The 19863-nt window shown below is 52.4% G+C and overlaps 8 protein-coding genes across 8 annotated transcripts; 2 read left to right on the top strand and 6 right to left on the bottom strand.

Annotated features, from left to right (window-relative positions):
- Window positions 1-207: 207 nt before the first annotated feature.
- Window positions 208-4411, bottom strand: J4E86_003122 (uncharacterized protein; the record flags this gene model as incomplete). The annotated part of the gene is made up of 6 exons (XM_051443678.1): window positions 208-1712; window positions 1836-2303; window positions 2517-2795; window positions 2846-3764; window positions 3824-4264; window positions 4391-4411. The coding sequence occupies 6 exons, from the start codon at window positions 4409-4411 to the stop codon at window positions 208-210; spliced, it is 3633 nt and encodes a 1210-aa protein (XP_051305173.1).
- A 452-nt stretch (window positions 4412-4863) lies between these two features.
- J4E86_003123 (uncharacterized protein) lies at window positions 4864-5933 on the bottom strand (the record flags this gene model as incomplete). Its single annotated transcript, XM_051443679.1, has 2 exons — window positions 4864-5568; window positions 5619-5933. The coding sequence occupies 2 exons, from the start codon at window positions 5931-5933 to the stop codon at window positions 4864-4866; spliced, it is 1020 nt and encodes a 339-aa protein (XP_051305174.1).
- Window positions 5934-6446: 513 nt separating this feature from the next.
- J4E86_003124 (uncharacterized protein) lies at window positions 6447-10389 on the bottom strand (the record flags this gene model as incomplete). Its single annotated transcript, XM_051443680.1, has 4 exons — window positions 6447-7078; window positions 7205-9200; window positions 9253-9447; window positions 9499-10389. The coding sequence occupies 4 exons, from the start codon at window positions 10387-10389 to the stop codon at window positions 6447-6449; spliced, it is 3714 nt and encodes a 1237-aa protein (XP_051305175.1).
- Window positions 10390-11041: 652 nt separating this feature from the next.
- EGC1 (endo-1,4-beta-glucanase) lies at window positions 11042-13458 on the bottom strand (the record flags this gene model as incomplete). The annotated part of the gene is made up of 4 exons (XM_051443681.1): window positions 11042-11674; window positions 11722-12040; window positions 12091-13022; window positions 13075-13458. The coding sequence occupies 4 exons, from the start codon at window positions 13456-13458 to the stop codon at window positions 11042-11044; spliced, it is 2268 nt and encodes a 755-aa protein (XP_051305176.1).
- A 404-nt stretch (window positions 13459-13862) lies between these two features.
- Window positions 13863-15443, top strand: J4E86_003126 (uncharacterized protein; the record flags this gene model as incomplete). The annotated part of the gene is made up of 1 exon (XM_051443682.1): window positions 13863-15443. One exon carries the CDS (start codon window positions 13863-13865, stop codon window positions 15441-15443), a length of 1581 nt encoding a protein of 526 aa, XP_051305177.1.
- Window positions 15444-15833: 390 nt separating this feature from the next.
- On the bottom strand, window positions 15834-16514 carry J4E86_003127 (uncharacterized protein; the record flags this gene model as incomplete). The annotated part of the gene is made up of 1 exon (XM_051443683.1): window positions 15834-16514. The coding sequence occupies one exon, from the start codon at window positions 16512-16514 to the stop codon at window positions 15834-15836; it is 681 nt and encodes a 226-aa protein (XP_051305178.1).
- A 476-nt stretch (window positions 16515-16990) lies between these two features.
- Window positions 16991-18092, bottom strand: J4E86_003128 (uncharacterized protein; the record flags this gene model as incomplete). Its single annotated transcript, XM_051443684.1, has 3 exons — window positions 16991-17795; window positions 17864-17989; window positions 18040-18092. The coding sequence occupies 3 exons, from the start codon at window positions 18090-18092 to the stop codon at window positions 16991-16993; spliced, it is 984 nt and encodes a 327-aa protein (XP_051305179.1).
- A 525-nt stretch (window positions 18093-18617) lies between these two features.
- Window positions 18618-19421, top strand: J4E86_003129 (uncharacterized protein; the record flags this gene model as incomplete). Its single annotated transcript, XM_051443685.1, has 1 exon — window positions 18618-19421. The coding sequence occupies one exon, from the start codon at window positions 18618-18620 to the stop codon at window positions 19419-19421; it is 804 nt and encodes a 267-aa protein (XP_051305180.1).
- Window positions 19422-19863: the final 442 nt, after the last annotated feature.

The following is a 19863-nucleotide window of genomic DNA, read 5'->3' on the forward strand; positions in this document are numbered from 1 at the left end:
CAAGGGGCCTGCGCAGTACTCCCTGAAGGTGTCCTCAGCAACTCCTCACCCATGCATTGCATCACATCGCATCACACGTTGGACTCATCAAATTAATGGTACCACCATATTTCCAGCGCATCTTTTGCGCGGTATCTTCATGAAGTCGTGATAACCGAGCACCTCTCCACTGGAAGGCCGGTACAAGACGTAGCACTACGCCACTACTCAAAGTCGGCGCAAATACCCGTTATTGTACTTCCACAACTGCTCCAAGCACACCGCGGCAGCAACGTACTTCCAGCTCCTTAACGTGCGGTAGTTCTCCCAACCATCCGTTTCCAGCGCAACCATGAAGCACGCAATGGAGCGCGGCAGCGCCTCCGAATCTGCATCGCCGTCCCAGTCTCCATCACCCATTACTATATTCTTGATCATGTCGCTGACATCTCGGTTGAAGCGTTCTTGAACCTCGAGGTTGGCTTCGCGGACGTAGCGGGATGGTGCACGATCTTTCTTGCCAAGGATGTTACCACTAAACACCTCAAGCTCGGTAAGACGTGAGCCTCGAGACGGATGATGTGTGTCCATGATTTCGAACATGTTCTCTTCGTACGCTTCACGGAGTTGTTCTGCGAAATCCCAATGATGTTCCCATTGCACTCCACGGGTCTCTCGCATCACATATCGCTTGAGTTTCTGCACCAGCGTCTCATCACCCCGGCGATGGTGAGATGTTCGGTAGGCGTTCTTCATCTTATCGAAGAACGTTTTTTCGTCGATACGTCGATACAGAACTCCTAAGATCTTTGTGCTTGTGTAATATGAACTTCTTGGTTTCTCAGCGTTCAGCACACTCACCTCGTCGAAGTCGTCGCCCTCGAGCTCTTCGAGCTCAGCTGCGCCCAATTCGTTGACGACAAGGTTCGATCCTGGAGCCATGAAATCGGGGCGGATGTGATCACCACCTGGAGGTATCTGAGCCATGCTGGCAGGTATTCCGGATTTTCCAAAGTCGACGGCGTCGGATGCGAGCTTGGCAAGAAGCAGGCACTCTCGATCCAGAGTGCCAGCAGGAGCCTTATCAGCGCGGATCTTGTGCTTGTTCGAAATTTGTCCCAATCGATCCATGTTCATGTATTCGATAAAGAAGTCAATGATATCGTCGGCAGTTACCGGCCGCCCCAAATCCTTTGCCGGCGTGGAAGGGTAGTCGGCGGGTTGATAAACGCCTCTCGGGATCAATCGAGTGTCGTGGATGATGTGGAAAAGGTCTCCGTCGAGATCACCGCCACTTAGCTTCGAAGGCAGATCCCGCGGACCCTGCTGTGAGAATACGACGCAGTTGTGCAGTGCCCTGAGCGGCGAACCTTCTGGAACGTCGACTGCTTTGACGACCTGAATATCGCCTGGGTGTAGCGCAGGGGCTCTTGTGATGGCTATTCGCTCGCCAACGAGTATGGTTCTCTTCAGTTTGTCGTTCGTATCGTAATCTTGTAGCGGAATGTAGACCTCGCCCTCTTTCAGAACATTCCATTCGTCCATGATGCCATAAAGGAGGTAGCCGTTCTTGATTGGAATACGCGCGCGATATTTGATATCCCTCAGGCTTGACATAGCTGCCACCTCCACGATGTCGGTGAGGAAGCTGTCCGCGTGGAATGATAGACCCATCTCATTCATTCGCCGAAACAGTGACGGGACTCTCGCAAGATCACCCGAGTGGGAGTATTCTAGCAGGCTTGTTAGCACATATGACCCTATGTTCGGGAAGCAGTTCATGGCGATGCCGCCGGGTATGAGGAACCAAACATCCTTTCAGGCCGCACAGCATGTGCTAGAAAATCGGAACTTACCGAGAAGGCTGGCTGCATTCAGAGGATGCTCCGTCATGAGTTTCAGTTCTGTGACAGCTTCATCCTGGACCGCCATGAAGTTTTCCATAGGTATACGTAAATCTTCAAGGATCTTGATGAACTGGTGGTTCAGATACACTCTGAGAGGCTTGTAGGCAGCTCCACAGATTTCCAAATCCCTCCACTCTTCTTTGGCGACGTATTTGGTCATACTCTTTCGGGCGTGCAGTTGCTCACCTTGCAATGTCGTATCTAGTGATAGTACGCCCTTCGCACCTCTGAACCGGATCTGTAGCACCGTCGGCCTGAGTGCTCTACGGTCCGGCTGGAAGGCGTTCCAAACTTTTTGAAAGAGGCTCAATGACAAGGTTCCGCAGCCGTCACTGAATGTGCGGTTGTTTCTCGTGACGTCGTCCTTCATTTCGTTTACATAGGCGATTTTCGGGATCGGCACCGAGAATGTTGTATCTAGATGTCGATGTACAATGTCAGCACACATCTCACATACATTTGGTGCCGGAGTGAACTCTACCGGAGAACGCCTGCCCTATCCTCGCCGCGCATTTTGCAGCGCAACGAATCTGGGAAAAGTCACCCAAATCGCGAATGCTTGATGAAGTCAGTACATGTCCCACACGCAAATCGTACGTACTTACACATCTCTTGCACAGACGAAAATACCATCTTTCTTGAAAGGAGCCATAAACCAAGTTTCATGAGTACGGAGTGACGCATGTGAAAAGCCGAGAAATTGGAATGTATGTCCGGCGACCGTGATACCGGTTCGGAGTACGCCTCGAAAGCGTTCGTAAACTCTCTCTTGCGATGCCCGTGGGTCATGGAATACCGGCAGCTCGTCCTCGTCTGCGAAGAACACGCGCATGAAGAACTGGGTGTGGGTGTTGTACTTCCTCAATATACGATTGGAGACGACCCAGTCAGGACCGCGTAGCAGGATACCTGAAATGTGGCTTTAGTTGTGCAAATTGGAGTATTGGAAGTCTACATACCGGTAGGCGTGACCGTGGCCTTGTACGTTAAGGCGAGGTGGTTCTGCTTTTTCTGTTTGACGTCCCAAGTCCGGGAAAGTTCCTCAAGACGTTCACAACATTCGATGCTTTCATCAAGAATGCGCTTAATAGTATTGATCATGAAGCTTTTCGCTTCAACAGCTAGTGCGGGTGTCGGTATTCGCTTTCCTCGGCGACTGATTGCGTTTACAGTAAGATCTGTCGCCTTAACCCCCGGTGTAGGCGTCGGTATCCGCTTCCCAAGGAGACGCACTGCGTTTGCGGTGAGTTCTGTACCATGCTTCTCAACAGCGTTTTGTACTACTGGTATCAATTCCTTCATTTTCCACGGGGCAATTGCACCCTCTAGCATGAGCGCTGTCAATTGGTAACGTATATTGAACGTGAAGGTCTGCGGAAAGGATGGTCCGTAGTCGCTAAGCATCTTGTTGACGACCGCATACTCGTGTTCAATACTGCCCGTCAAAACGGTGGGCTCCATGGTCTTCAACCACTTTGTGTTAGGTCCCGCGAAGAAGGGCTTAACAAAGGTCCAAGCGAGATCAACGCTTCGGGTGTCGAAGAAGGCGATCTTGTAGACCATACACAAAGCGGAGTTCATGTTGTGGGAGTTACTCAACTTGCATAGTCTCTGTAGCCGAAGAACTGATTTTGGCGGCTTGATGCCGAGTCTCGACAATGCGGCAGAGATGTCATTCGGTGCTTGCTCACCGGCATACAAGTGTAGATCATTGGTCGACTGAATGTCGTAGAACTTCGGTGGAGACTTGAGGGTGAATGTTATCGTTCCGTGTTGGCCATTGCCGCGAGACGGAATGATGTGCTCTATGGTAGCATAATCAATATCAATTCTGCAATGCCAGTTGAAGGCTTCGGCGGTCTCTGCCCGGAGGTAAATCTGTGTGGGTAAGCAGCCGTGTTGGCATTGACATGTTCGATGTAGAAAGATATGCCTACCACTAAAGCATTCTTGCCGAACGTAATGTAACCTTGCCTTTTATCCTTGAGCTTCTGGTCAAAGACGAGCTTGCCAAGGTGATCGTAATCCCAGACGCCTGTCATCAGGGTACGGAAAGACAAAGTCGACCCTCCCGGACGCTGAAGTTTCGCGATAGGCGCCGGACTTTTGAATCTTTTGGCCTCTTCTATCTCTTGCTTCTCTCTGAGTGACTTGAGTTGGAGCGGATCTTCCCGACGCTTGTTACTCTGGCGAAAGTCGAGCGGCTGATTCCCAAAATAAAGAGGTTGCAGCGCCTGGCGTCGGCCCTGACTACCGCGTATATCCAGAAATCGATTCCCACTGCTAACGCTCGGTACAGTGAGAATGGCGAAATCATTATGTTGACTGGAAAACTTTCGAATGTCGAATGCGAACACGTCAACGCTGTGGAGAGCGTCCTGAAGGGTGTAACGTAAGAGGACGTGATTGGCATCTTTGGGAACCTAATGTTACGGCATCTGGTTAGCGACTGCTTTCCTATTCGCGCCCAGCGATTACTAGCTCAGGTAGTGTTGTGAGCTTACTTTAGGAATGTAGATGTCCATCTTGAACGACGGTGTTACCTCGAAAGGCTGGCCCACCAGACGTGTGAGTGATAAGCTTTATTGGCACCTCAAAGTCGCGCGAATTAAGGCAAAAGAGTAGACAATGTGAGGCAGGAAGCTACAGGTCGCTGCGAGCTCGCTGACTGGGGAAGTGGGGATGGCGCTAACAGATTGGGCAAGATGCGTTCTCACGTGCGCGTTGCGGGGTTACCTTTCACCTTTGAATCTGAACCACAGCAGACCGCTGATAACAGGCACGTAATTGTACTGTACCGCTTAGTCAAGCCTGCAACCATTGTGGACGTGAGAGAATTCGGCTCTGCTGCCTAATGCTGTACGTCAGTCGCGTAAAAAGGCCCGCATGCGGCGTGTCACCATGCGACAGGTCGCTCTGGAGGAGGGTTTACCAAGACGCATCTCTTCCACAAAAGGCAGCGATCATCCCACGCTATTCACGACTCATACAACGCAGCCATCCGCATCTGTACGTATCCCCACGCGGTTACAGGCTCGTACTTCTTCGGCTTCTCTTCATCCCAACAACCTGGCAACGCATCGATAACTGTATCCATATTTGGTGTCGCGAACACAGGGACTGAGTAGCGATCTGGTACTACTATCTCCCTGTCGTTCCGTTCACCGTCTTCAGTGACCTTTTGAAGGACCGGAGGTAGGCCAACACGATGCACACTGCTTGTCCAACGATCGTTGCTCCATCTCGCCATGAGATCTCCGATGTTGACCAACACAGTGTCCTCGACGGGCTCTGCAGCACGGAAAGTACCTTGGTTCGCAGGTTCCTGTACTTCAAGTCCTCCAACGTTGTCCTGGAATAGCAAAGTGAGCGTGCCAAAGTCGGAATGTGCGTTGATTCTGCTGCGCTCATTATTGCGTAGCTGTTCGGCGTCGATGGAGGGGTAGTGAAGAAGCCGGAGTTGGAAGAGCGACTGCGAATGGGTCGGAGAGAGGCCTGGCGTTGGAACGTTGAGAGCAATGGAGAGAGCGCCGAGGATGCTGTGGATTAGACTGGCGCACTCGACAAAGTACTTCTCCATGGATGCGCGAAAGCCCGGAAGCTTATCTTCTGGAAGCCAGATATTTGGCTGAGCCTCATCTTTCACGTTGCCAGACTCGAAGGACTCTTTATAATCAGGCGTCTGCCTCTCATTAGCTTATACCATGGAGAGCGAAGATGAATGCAACTAACCTCCCTCAGCTTGTTCAGCTCATTAATATCATAAACCCCTTGACTAACTTTCTCCACTCCAGGCGCCGAGTATCCACGATGATGACTGCCACCCGGCGGATGCGGAGCCAGCATCTTGGTCTCAAGCGGTAGATCGAAGAACTTCTTTGACCAAGCAAAGCACTCCTCCACCAGCTCCTTCCTCACGCCATGGTTCTTCAGGTAGACAAAGCCCATACTACGGAATGCATCGTCGATCTCCTTGGCGATCTTCTCCTGATCCTCTGCTTTACCGTGCAGGAACGCGCCGAAGTCGACGATAGGTATGCCGCTCATCTCGTCGATGGCAAGGATTAGAAAGTGAGAAGTGGTTGTGACGGAGAAACGAACAGAGAAAGAGGCAGGTGCTGACTCGCGGGTTGCTTCTATTTTGGGTAGATAGGTAGGAACGGCAAGCACGCAGTAGTACAGCGGCGGGGTCAGGTCATCGGCAATGCGGGGTACGTTCAGTTGTCGCAAGATGCAGTAACGGATCAGCGTGCGTCAGCGCAATGCGTCTGAATTGTGAGGTGTTTCTCGATACATGCTTCTCCTATAGGATGCATAGGGTAAAACTGCGGCGAAGACTGTTGCCAAGCACGTGATGCTTCCTCGAAGCTATCATCGAGAACAGGCCAACACCAACCTTAGAATGCTATGCATACCAGATGTCCCATGTCCTACCCTTCGTCCTAGAATGCTTTGGTGATCCACCCGCCCCATGACCATGCTCCCATACCCGATGCCCTTTGGTTCCACCACAAATCCTTTCACCATCAAGAATTATACACGCCCGCTTCTCATGGAAGCTTACGACTCTCCGAACATGTCTGCCACGCCTGCCAATCCGGGGCTGGTACCTCGGACTATAGTCGGCTGTTGGTCCACACTCATGTACTGCTCCATCATGATAGTCCTGGCCTTGGTCTTCGTCGATCTCTGTATTTTGCCTTGCTCGTGAATACTGACACCCTTGATGCTACTCATGAGATCTAGTACGATGCTGCGCTGCATACGTTCGTCCGACCTGTTCGCTCCACGGAGCTTTGCAAGACGGCGGTCGACGCGATACTGGTCACCCATGCCGGGTAGAGACAAGATGATCGAGCGCGGTATCTCCTCGTCCAGGTGAATGATGCCCGCGATGAGTGAGGCGAGCTCTTTCTGGCAGTCCACAAAGTATGGCTCATGGAGGGACGTAATGGCTGATTTGAGGATGTCATTGCAGAAGTAGTCCCGAATGGGCGACTTCTCCTTGAACCGTGGGAGCAGGGTGCGCAATACGCGGACCATGGTGACAACGGACCTAGTATCGCGATAACGTATTGTTGAGTTGCAGAAGAGGAGGATAGGCTCGAGGACGGCAGGCGTTGAGAGAATGAAGTCGCACATGGGCGGTGCATTGGCTTCTTTTCGACTGTGTTCATCGTGACGGGCAAATTCTGTGACCAGGTCAGCTTTTAGTCATAAAACACGATTAGGAGACTCGGTACTAGAACCGATACCCCAACGCAGATAGAAGTCGCGAAAGGAACACCACCAAGCACGATAAGTAATAGACGACTTACCCTGTCTCGAATCGAGCAGGACAGCGACAAGCGAAACCGCAGCATATGTGAGCTGTCGCAGTATGCTCTCGGTCTTCATCTCGTCCGTCAAGTTGTCGTTCTGCCCCGAATCCGCCACCTGTCGGGCAACCTCGCTCCATTCTCCGGAGATTTTTCGATCCAGCTCTCTGAATAGCCCCTGTATCATGGGTGGCAGGAAATGTGGTCGTAGACGCGCTGGGCAACCTTCAATGAGATGGGTGGATACGGTTAGTAAGACAGATAGATGATGCGCAGTCAGAGCGCCTGCGTGGCCAAACAGGGCTTGACTCAACGGGCCTGGCAGATCTTCTATCCCATAGAAGAAGTCTCGAAATCGCGTTAACGAGTAGAGGATGTAGTACGAGCTCTCCCTAATCTGCCTTACAGTGCCTCGTACCGTCGATGCAAAACCCTCAAACGTCGACTTGGAGCCACTAACTCTTGCAAAGAAGTCGTCTCGGCTCTCTGTCGATATGCCCGCTTGCCAGAACCGATCTGTCAGTACTCTCCGAATAACCTGCTGTAGTTCTACTGGCAAGTGTGACCAGTTGGCGTCGATATCGTTGAATGCTTGTGCATGGCTCACAAGCTGGAGAAGGTTTGGGAGCAGCACTGGTATGGCCTCTGCCCAGAGTAGCGCAGCAGTCTCGTACGCAGCAGTGCCATCGCGAAGCTTTTCCGTCGATGCTGCCAGTAATGTCTTAGTAAGTCGTAGTGGCAGTTGTTGAGAACGGTCAAGAATTGAGGCCTGCAACGCCTGGCCATCACTAGGCAATTGTTGGTCAGACCAGTCCTGAATGCCGCGGAAGTTGTTCGCAGACAGAAACTCGGGTAATTGGCCCATTCCCAATACGCCACAGAAGGACTGGAATGAAGAGATGGCTTGGGTGAACTCATCGTTGCGCCAAGCATCCTTGACACGGTTGAGCATCTGTCTCATGCGCTCCTCTTGCGTGGCGCGCTCTAATGTTGTACATCTATGTATGATGATGAAAAGGAAAGCGGAGTACGCCATACGTTGGCGTTCGTCAGTCGTAGGATCATTAATCATCTCATTGACCTTGGCCTCTAGTTGCTCGTAGACGTTCATAAAGTCGTCAGCGAATTTCATCGCTAGTTTCTGCATCTCAAGACTGCATATGCGCTCGAGGTCTTTCACAGCATCGGAGTACTGTGGATAGTTCGTGTCATCGGCTAGCCGTACTGTAAGCATATACTCCAAGAAGGTAAGAGCGAATCCTGGGCGGTCGCCAAGGGCTTTTGTTGAGAGAGTTGCCATCAAAGATATTATCTTTCTCGCAACTTCAGGATCTTCGAAATGCGCTTGCAGGATTTGCCTGCCCCACTGCTCGAGCGAGTCTTCCAGTGTATTCCGCGTCCGCTCATCATCTTGCGCGTTTTCGCCTTGCCCTTGCTGCCACTTCATGTACCCCTTGAGTGCAGCTTCGATGACAGTGACCTGCGCATCGACCTGAAGGACTTGTGGAGAGTTCTTTGTGAAGTTTTGGCGCTGGAAAGCAGGCTGATCATGGTACAGGTTCTGGAGCATGTTCGTCGCCTGAGCAAGGATATGCGCCATTGCCTCTACTGGTGTCTTGCGTACCAGGACTTCGATCACGTCTGCGCAGAAGCGCCGATAGTTGCCTAGAAAAGCATGACGTTCCGGTACCGTATCAATGTCTTCGTTGAGAAATTGTAACGTAACGTCTTCGGTATCTTCGGGTAACGATTCGTATCGAATGAGTCGGGCGCAGCACGTCTCAAGTAGCCCGCCAACCATGGAGTTGACGACATCAGAGTCTCGCACGATGCTAGATCGTAATAGCTTGGTCCAACAATGAAGAACAGGTATGGAGACGACGAGACTCGGGTTGCGCATGATATCGTATAGGAAACCGAATATGCCGGTTAGGTCGCTCCCATCTGGTATCGATTGGGGCTTTTGCTCGATGAATAGTCCGAGGCTGTTCGCCAACTGTCATCATTAGCACGGTGCGACAAGCCTGAAGGATAAGAAGGGGCCTTACTTCTGAGAGTCTCTTGCAGAGCATGTATTTCTGATCATCTATGTCATTCACATCCATATCCGTGAGCGTCCAGTTGTATACTTCTCGCAGGAGTGAAACACTGCCAGGTGTGAACATGGGGCATACAAGCTCCACAAACTCGTCGTCGTGCAGGTGGGTTCGGTTGTAGATCGCTTGGAGGGTCTCGACGGCGGCCTGTTCGTGTTAGCAGCTGTCCATGTGAGTGGATGTAAAGAGTCGACATACAATCTGCATCTCTACGGCTGGGGTAGCCAGCGCCTTGCAGACGGCCTCGATGACCTGTGTTGCAGCGATAGCCTTGGGCATGATCCACGGCATGGCCGCCTTGAGGGCCTGCATAGACTTGATAGCGCTTGTCTTAACAGCTTCCTGGTTCTGGTAGTCCTGACCCAAGCACCAGCCCAAGTTGTCGCATAGTCTCTTCAGCCATCCTTCGTCTCCACACCGCACATCCAGACTCTTCTCGCGTGTAGGGAGCTGGTCTTGTATGACGGCAAGCGGTGTGAAAATCTCGACGCAGGCGCGACCCAGGTCGCTACCTCGAAGGCCTGCGGTAGGGTCTTCGCGATTGAAGACTTCCTCAGAAAGGGTTTCCAGGACGTATAGCACGACAGCCTGGTGGTGCAGAGAACTTGTCCAGAGCGAGACCAGCAGTTCGTCCATATCCAGCCACTCGGCGCCCCAACTGCGCTTCGCAATCTCCGTCCATAGCTGCGCGACCTTGTTCCTTAGGAATGCGGCATCGTCTTCGGACACGTTTTGAGCGAGCTCGATCGCATAGCCTCGTAACGCTGTGCCTTGGTCCTCTGTGAAGTCCTCCCAGCTGTATTTTATCGAGTGCTCCAGCATAGTGAGGCCATAGTAGCGGAGGGGCGCGGGTTGCGAGCGGTTGAGTGCGAGCGTGTGACCATGTGAGGGCGCTTCCGGATGCCGTTTCGCTTGCTCGAGGTATTCGGTTGCCTGGCGGCGGGTATCATTCGTTGACGAGGTTGCGTATATGGCCTGCAGCGCTTCTAATATCTGTGAGAGGTCTGAGTCGCCGCTGCCGTTGGACTGTCGGTGTTGCGCTCCACCGCCGCCATTCGTTTGCGGGGCCTGGTCTGCCCCAACGTTCATCGTGCAGAGGGCGTCTCTAGCCTCGGTATATAAAGACGTGAGGTCAGGTGAGTCTGGCGCGAACTGCACGGGGATATTGTAGCAATGTCGTGTGCGTCGTGTTCTGGATTTCGAAGATTCGGGCGGAAGTTGCTGAAAGCGGAAGACGTAGAGGGCAAGGATCGTGGGTAAGGAAGCTTTGGCGCCCGGTGTCTGGAACAGACCAGAGAAGATGGCGGTGTAGCGAGTAAGCCCAGATTCATTGACTCACAGGCCGGGACGTGGTACGCTTTATTTTGAGGGTCCAGCAAGGCAGTCGAGGCCTCTATTCACGTCGCACGTTCCACAGACGCGTTTTGCAGGCTACAGTCCCAAAGGCACGTCACGTCGACGCGATGTCAGCTGCTTTGCCGCCAGAACTAGGCTCGTCGCTTCCGAACTAGTCTATATCCAATACATGTATCGCTATATACAAAATCATAAGTCTATCGTAAATGCTCCCCGAACACCTTGACGAGTACATAAAGTCGTCCAACGCTCATGTTTGCCCAAATGAATCATATGCACAAGAACTGCTGACTGCGTGACCTGAGCATCGCATGATATTGCATCACCGTGCATCGATTGGTCAAACCCCACCACACCAAACCCCGACATCATCAACTTTGCGACATTACATGACAGCGCAAGTCTGCTTTTGGCACTGCTGGAGATATCCCTCATCTTCTTCCGTGCCTAGCGCGCTTCCCGGCTTTCGCACGACGCCTTTGACAGTCATGACCTGGTCACCTTCCGCGTGCCACCACCGCAGCGTCTGCTGCAGCGCGCCGTCGGTCTCCTCTGATGTGATGGTCCACTTGCCACCGCTGACCTCGACATTGGTTTGTCCTGACGGAAAGTGGAACTCAGGCAGGTAGCAGACCGTAGGGAAATCTTCCGATGTCGAGCTTGGCGCAGAGAGGGCAAGCTTGAATGTGCAGTTCTTGAGGTCGAACCCGTACGACGAAATGTCCCCATGGACGGCAACGGGGGTGGGGCGGATGAAGGCCTCTGCTGCTCGCAGACCCCGAACGTCGTCGTCATCTTTCTTTGAGCTCATTCGTTCTGCGGTAATGGTCTTCTGCAGGTTGGAAGGGTTGATGCTAAGGGTATCGGTCGACTGTGCTCTCGAGAACGTGGGCGAATTCTTATCTAGCGACGCACGGGAGTCGGCTGGCGAGAAGGGGCCTGCAGGAACCGCCTTGTCGTCTACTGAGTAGATGGAGAGATCCTCTCCGTTCCAAAGGTCACCCCAGTAATGGCAGTTCTGGTCTTTGTCAGCCGTGTCCAATTCTAGACAGAATGCAAACATACATTTGCGACATAGGTCCACAGAGCGAAGCCGTTAGCTTTACTGTCTTCAAGCGCGAAGTGATTGGCATCCAAAGCAGCTATCTGGCTGCTGTAGTTACCTGTCTTGTACGCATACTTGTCGTCCATATCGTATGGGATACCGATCTCGGTGAAGATACATGGGTGGACACCCGTGTACTCTGTACCTTCGTCTCGGATCGCCTTGAGCTGGTGGGAGAAGCAGTTTCTGATGGCATTCTCGCCAATCTTTATGGCGAACGCTGGCGTGAGATACTTTCCTCGCAACACACCGAATACGTCGACATTCCATACGCGGTTCCTATGTGATGTTAGACGAGATGAGATGAGAATCAGTATTCTGGAACATACCACTTCTTTGTGATAAGAGTGATGCCATCGTAGAAATGGGGCGAGAAGATCATGTTGGGATCATCGTCTTCTGTGCCCTTGACCTTTGGCGGTATCTCCAATACTGGCGGCTGGAAGAACATCAAAGAATCCGGGAACATGGACTTGACCATCTTGCTGTACGCCCGGTAGTGTGGCAGCCAGTAGTGGTTTGTGAAGTACTCATAGTCAATCTTGGCCCCATTCTTGGGATCGATTCCGAAGTAGTCCTTCTTCAAGACCGTGTCAGTCGCCGGGTCCCAGACACCGTGTTGCGCCCACAAGCATTCGCCCAACTTCCACCCTGGGTCGCGTTTCCAGCCGTATTTGGTGTCGTCGTAATCTTTCGATAGCCATGCCATAGTGCCCTCGGGGTCCACTAATGCCGAGCCACTCTTGTATGGTCCCAGCCCGCCAAATTCCCAAGTCGATATCTCGCAAGCTCTGCCCGATCCGGTAAGTATCGCCTGCCAAGCCGTCGGCGAGGTGCCCTTCTGGAGTTTTTGTTCGCTCGGAATCTGGGTAATATCTTGGTAGCTGATGAGGCCTCTGTTGGGCTCGTTCATGCTTTCCCACCCAATGATCGGGTCGTGCCACAAGTCGCCTGCTTGGTGTATCCGCTTCGCAAGATGCTCGCATGCCCCGATGTAGTGATCTTCCAGATAGTCCTGGATGTTCTTTCCATCTATGATGGCCTTGGGCGCGAAGTCCCTACCACCAAAGAACAGCGTCCACATAACCTGACACACTAATCGTGTGTAGTTGGTGGTCCAGATCATCTTAGGGAAGGTTGCAGGGTCGGGGTATGTGTTGTGCACGAGGGCGGCTTCGGTGACGGCGAAGTTCTCGGGGTCCAGCCCACAAGCATAGAGAGTCCACATGGGCGCGCCAGAACCACCAGAGAATCGTGACCACTATGTGATGCATTAGAGAAGGAGTGAATGAATCTATTGGAATGCTACCTACGACGTCCTGGTGAGGATCCATGAAGATGTAGAACCCATATTCCTTTGCCTTTCGTAGTAACGCGATAGTGTGGTCTATCCACTCCTCGTCGTACTTTCCCGGGCCCGCGTGCTCTATGGCTTCCCACGTGAAGACATAGCGGATGGTGTTGTAGCCCCAGCTACGTAATCGCGAGAAGTGTGTCGCGGAGTCTTCTAGGGAAAAGGGTCTGTTGACAAAGGAGACACTGTCTCCGTCGAAGAAGTTGTCTGGAATGTGTGACGGCTGATCTGGCTTCGCAGGAAACTTGGCGTCGGCTGCACAGTTGATACCGTGCAGGGTGACTTCGCGGTTCTGGGGGTCTCGGAATATGCGTCCGTCGATACGCAGCCGAATGGGAGACATTACTGGGGGCAGGCGTGTGGACGGTTACGAGGAGAGTGAATGAGAGGAACAGGAAAAGGTGCGCAAGGCGGGTGCGAAGAGGAGCTATGAGGTATGCGTCTGTCTAGTCCTGATGGCGTAGCGGCGGCGTTCACGGGCATGCATCTGGGCATGTCGTAATCCATGCCTGCCCGCATTAGCGTTCTGGGGGTCGCGGGGGTCAGTGCGTCCCGGCTATCATGCGGCTGGTCGCTGAGGACAAGTTGCAATTGTTCGACAGTGAAAGGCCAAATAAAGACACGACCCGCTCTTTCCATGAACTGACCGTCGCACCTGCCGTTGCTTCTCTGCGCGGACTATACTCCTGCTTGCTCAACATCCAACCTACCGTCACTCATTCATAGCACGTTCAACCGCATCCCGCCATGATACTCCGACTATCCTCTCTTGCCCTCGGGCTCCTCCCGCTCGCCAGCGCACTCTCCGCCTCGGACATACCCACGGACACTCCCGTGTCGCAGCTCATCAAGGACGCCAGCGTCCAACTCGCTACCGGCAACACCCAGGACGCCCTTCTCTACTTCGACATCGCCATTACCCGCGACCCGCGCAACTACCTCACCTACTTCAGGCGCGGCGCCGCTTACCTGCAAATCGGCCGAACGGCGCAGGCCCAACATGACTTTGACAAGGTGCTGGAACTGAAGCCTGGCTTCGAGGGCGCATTAGTGCAGAGGGCCAAGATCAGAGCCAGGAAGGCCGACTGGGCGGCAGCGCGCAAAGACTACGAGGCTGCCGGCAAGACCGATGCCATCGCGGAGCTGGAAGAAGCGCAGGGCGCTGCCATCATGGCGCAGGAGGCGGCAGAGAAGCGCGACTGGGACGCGTGTATCTCGAATGCTGGAACTGCCATCTTAGTCGCAGGAGGCGCATATGACATCCGCAAGACAAGAGCGAGGTGTCGCTTCGAGAAGGGCGAGGTCGCCGAGGGCATCAGCGACCTGCAGCATCTCCTCCAGATCAACAAGGGCGATATCCAACCCCATCTCCAGAGCTCCGCCATGGCCTTTTACTCCCTGGGCGAAACCGACAAGGGGCTCAAGCACATCGCGCAATGTCTTCAGTCAGACCCAGACTCGAAGGTCTGCATGAAGCTACGGAGGAGAGAAAAGAACCTCGACAAGGACATTCAAAAGGTGCGCAAGTTCTTCGAGAAGCGCCAGTTTGCCACCGCCTCGAAACTCCTCATCGACCGCGGCGAAGAGGACCCGGGCCTGTTGAAAGAGGTCAAGCAAGACTTCAAGGACTACACCGATCAAGGCTACATCTACGCCAACTCACCCCAAGGTCTCTATCAGACCCTCGTAGAGATGACCTGCGAAGCCTACGTCGAGATGAACAACCTGAAGAAGGGCACACCGTACTGTACCGAAGCCCTACAGCTCAACCCCGATTCGTTACACGCCCTCCTTCACAAGGCTCAATTCCAGCTTGACGCCGACGAATTCGAAGACTGCGTCCGAACCCTAGAGCACGCGAAAGAGCACCACCAGAACCAGAAGCTCGACGAGTTACACCACAAAGCGCAGACACTGCTCAAGCGCTCGAAGACAAAGGATTACTACAAGGTGCTCGGCGTGACGCGCGATGCAGACGAACGCGAGATCAAGAAGGCATACCGCAAGCTGACCAAGATGTACCACCCCGACAAGGCCTCGGCCAACAACATGACACCCGAGGATGCGCAGAAGAAGATGTCCCAAGTCAACGAAGCCTACGAAGTCCTCTCCGACCCCGAGCTCAAGGAACGATTCGACCGCGGTGACGACCCCAACAGCAACGAGCAGCAACAAGGCAATCCCTTCCAGGGTTCACCCTTCGGAGGCCAACAATTCATGTTCAGACAAGGTGGAGGTGGTGGCTTCCCTGGTGGCGGCGGTAGCTTCAAGTTCCAGCAGGGCGGCGGCGGTTTCCCAGGTGGTTTCCCAGGTGGATTTGGCTTCTAGACTATTGCTATTGCTTACTTATATGACTTGGAGTTTGGGAGCATGCACAGTGGGTCAGTCATTCACATGGGTAGAAGATTCTGGCGTTGTCCACTGTATGATATCGTTGCTTCGACTGTATTGAGAAATGAATTATGGTAGCTAGTAAGTGTGAAGATACCTCTTTCCTGCTAGTCCACTTTCCTCCTTGTCCTTGACTCATTTCGAGCATCCATCTCTCTTTGTCGGCATTTTCAATCGATTCCCATAATATGGCCGCTACGAATGGTCTCGTTTCATTTTGATCTGTCCTCAAGCGGACTGTACCCTGGAGGTATTCGCTACACTGTACCTTGTCGAGGGTCAACGCAGAGTTCAGCGGATACCTCCAGGCTGTAGTGTAAGCCCACCTTACTTTGTCTCGTATGATTTAGGTTTCGCAATCCATGGTCTTGGGACGAAGCCGTCGGGTGCGCCTCGCTGCTCAATGAGCTTGCGAACCAGGTCGTTCACGAATTCGGAGCAGGTATGCTTGATCAGATCGTCAAGACCGAGCCATGATGGTGACGCACTGAAGACCCAAAAGTCTACCAGCAACCGTCGGACGGGTGAGCCAGTGGGGGTACCAGCGTAGATGATCTGTACCGAGGTGTTTCCAGGGTGCCTGCCGTTGGTTCGGTTGCGTCGGATTATAGCGGCGACGACGCTGTTCTGCAATGTAACGTCCAAAATCCGTTCTCCTAGGACGTAGAGTCTTGCGAGGTATATGTAGCACGCCTCGTTATCAAGATGCGTGATCTTGCCTGTGTACAGCCATCCGCAATATCCTTCGAAAACGACTAGATCCACGTCAGATATGTCGATGGGCTTCGTAGCATCTGTGCGCCACTCTGATTTCAACGCGTTCTTGAAGAACCCGGAGCTCTTGGTCAAGGCGGTGGCATGAACATGTAACAGCGTCTCCGGATCGCTGCCGACGTGAATAGGTACGATGTCGCCTCTCAAGGTGGGTGTCTCGAACTCATCTCCCGCCTCTACCAGAACGATCATGGCGGTAGCTGAAGTGGGCGCGGGGATTTTCACTATCGGCATGTTTGACCTGTCTGCTCATAATGTCAGTCACGGAGAATGTGAGTCGCTTCGAACTTACTTGCAGCCACGACTTAAGCCGATGTCGAAAAGATGAGTTAGTGGACGAATAAGAGGTTGTTGAAGGTGCACACTTGTGGAACTGAGTGAGAGAACATAGGTATCTTCGATTTCGCGCTAACGATCTCTCACTCACCAACCTTGGAAGGTGCAGTCACACGCTCCTAGAGCCAGGTGAAGAAGACCCCGACATTCTAATTTGTTGAACCATTTCTGACAGAACAGGCGGCTATGTATGTGTACGATCTTGCTTCGCGCACGAACCGCACTCAGTTTAGTTTCCCAGGTGAGGAAATTACATATAACCCTGGAGGTATTCAATCTACTTTTTGTTGAATTTTTACTAGACCAGAGGACTATGTATACTTTATAGTACATCATCACTTGTAGCGTGTTCTAGATGCAAGGGATGTAGTCTCCTACATACCCCAGAATGTATCAAGCACGTCCACCTCCTCCTGGACGGAAGGGTCAGTATTGTTGGCAGGCTCATCCTCGCTGGGTGATCCATCCCCGCTGGAAGACTCATCTTCGCTGGAAAGCTCTTCCTCGCTGGAAGGCTCGACCTCGATGAAGGGCTCATCTATCATGGAAGGCTCTTCCTTGATGTGAGTTTCATCCTCAACGTAAGGCTCGTTCTTAACGAAAGCTTCCTCCTCGGCGGAAGGGTCATCCTTGATGGAAGGCTCAGAGATCGCCTCGCTGCCCCTGTCTTCCGGCATTTCGCTCTTGATTACGACACCCTTGTTGTAATAGGAACTTCGTTGCGATATCCATGGCCTAGCTTGGGAAGCACCCGGTAGTCCTCGCCTGTCTAACAGTACCGGTAAGAGGTCATCCAGAAAAGGTTTGTTCTCTGGCGCTCGAAGTTTCGTATCAGTCACCCAAGAGGAGTCCATGTTGAAAACCCACATATCCACCAGGAGACACCTTACAGGGGCTTCTCTCGGAGCGCCCTTGTAGATGGTTCTGATAGCTTCCAGATCAGGTACCTTGTAGCGCGGGACTTTTCGACTCAGTCGCGCAGTGACATTGCGGAAAATAATGGCGTCGACGACATCGTTCTGGAACGTTGGGTCGATCAACTTCTCTCCCAAGACATACATATGAGCCAGGTAACTGAATCCTTTGTGATCGTGTAATTTCGTGTCAAGGTCTCGAGTATATAGCCATTGACAGTATTTATCGAAAAGATGAGGCTGTTGGTCGGACAGATCGATGAACCTGCAGAGGTAGACGTACGAAGTCAGTAAATGTCACATATGCATACATTTGGTAAGGTGAGAACTTACCGGGAAGATGACATCGACTCGGACTTAATGGCGTTCCTGAAGAACTCGGAGCTGCTGCTGATGAGGTCCTTGTGTACGTCGACGATCTGGAGGCCGACTTTGACTGCGATGGTCTCGCCCGAGACACTAGAGACGTTAGATGCCTGTATTTTGAGAAGACATAGGCGTCAATTCACTCCGGTAGCTTGAAGGTAAATGTAGCTGATTCACATGAGTCTGGGGAAGCCATCTTGCTGTAGGCAATAGCAATGAGATAGTTAGTTAAGCAGGACGGTGGGTTGCAAGGTATTGGTTCGAAAGTGAACCCAAATTGCGACAGAACAGGCACAAAGCACGGACGCTGCAGCCTCAGCCGATCCTCAACGGTACGTAGTGAAAGTGAGTGTGAACTCGTCTCAAAGAGGAAAGCGCGCCTTTCTCTAATACCACCCACGATGGAAGCACTGACGTTTTTGGCACGATAGGCAAAATGCCGATTATCTTAGTGTAGCAATTCGGATATCCTGTGGAAAACACGCACGGCTAGATATGTATGTTCTGGTGCTGGACATTACACTACCTAGGTAGAGACTACCTAGTTAATCGGGTTAGAACAAGCCGTGTTCATGTGCAGGATCCAATCTCAACCCTGCAGCGGGCCTTGCAACGGTATTACCCATGAATTCTTCCGCCCTCGGCACCACATAACTCCAGTATCCCGCGCTTTTCCATCGATACGCTTCTTCAGCCCTCTCAATATCTCGATCCATCCAAGATGTCCGTTTCAGTCTCTTCACTACTGCGCCTTCCTCGCGAACTGCGCGATCAAATATACACTCACACTTTCGACGATTCGGAGCCCTTTGTGAAAAACCGAGCTGCAATCACGACATCCAGCAAAATCGCGCTCTTCCACGACCTCCCAGCCTTGTGTCAAACCAACCGCCAACTGTTCAGTGAAGCCACACCAATTTTCCTTGCTCAGAACCTGTTTTCCTGGAACACTCAGGAGTCGAATCAACTCCTGGACCTGTATTCTCATCTACCTGAAGATGCAGCATCCAAGCACGTCAAGCATGTCTCGATATACAATTGGACCGAGCAAGGCACTCCCGCGCACCTGGAACTAATTTGCAAATTCACCCAGCTCGAGTTCGTCGAAATCGTCTTCAGTTTCCCCAGTATTGAAGATGGCGTGCGCATGGAGAGGTTCGATTACACCAACGAGCAAGAGTGTTACTTAGAGACTGGCTTGCACTACGATCTTCCTGAGGGACGCAGCCTCGAGGAAGAGAAGGCGAGTCTTGCGCAAGACGTGGAGACATTTGTCGCGAAGTATGGTCTCGATCGCATCATCGATATGCCCAAGCTCGACGGCATGCAGTTCCAATTCGCAACGAATCAGGGTGAAGAGGATGCTTTTGGCGGTAACCAGGAGTATAGGCATCGCTTGTGCAACCCGTTGTGGAGGTGGGCGACGAAAAAGATGGAGGAGAAATGGGGGGCTGATAAGTTTTTCGTCACGACTACGATGCCGGAGGACTATCATCATGTGAACAGGCCGTATGTCGGGTGGTGAGCTCACTTGGACCCCAAGGTCCGCGAAACTAATCGCACTCCGCGTCGTAAAAGTACTGGATATCTCACCACTCTTTACGAATTCAAACTTCTTGCAGCTGCTTCTCATACCCGTCTGAGTTGGGCTCGACGGCTGCACTCCACTCGGCGCCTTCGAGGACCTATGTATATGAAAGGCAAGTGGCGATTGCTAGGGTCAAATTGTGACAACAGTGTATGATTGTAATCTTTGAGTTATTGACAGCGGCCTGCTCCAAGACCTATTAGAACCGCTCATGGAAGCCCTGGCCCTGATCTCGAGGTACCTTCCCGACTATAGAGTATCTATAGACATCTCCGGTGTGATTGTAATAGCTCTTAGTCGGAAGTGTCCATCAATTCATCCTTCGCATTCTCAGTCTCTTTCCCGTTGTTCTGTTCCGCCCTCAAACGGTACTGTTCAG

This window comes from Alternaria arbusti (assembly GCF_024043155.1).
Source record: "Alternaria arbusti strain BMP 1465 chromosome Unknown scaffold_3, whole genome shotgun sequence".
Lineage (NCBI taxonomy): Eukaryota > Fungi > Ascomycota > Dothideomycetes > Pleosporales > Pleosporaceae > Alternaria > Alternaria arbusti.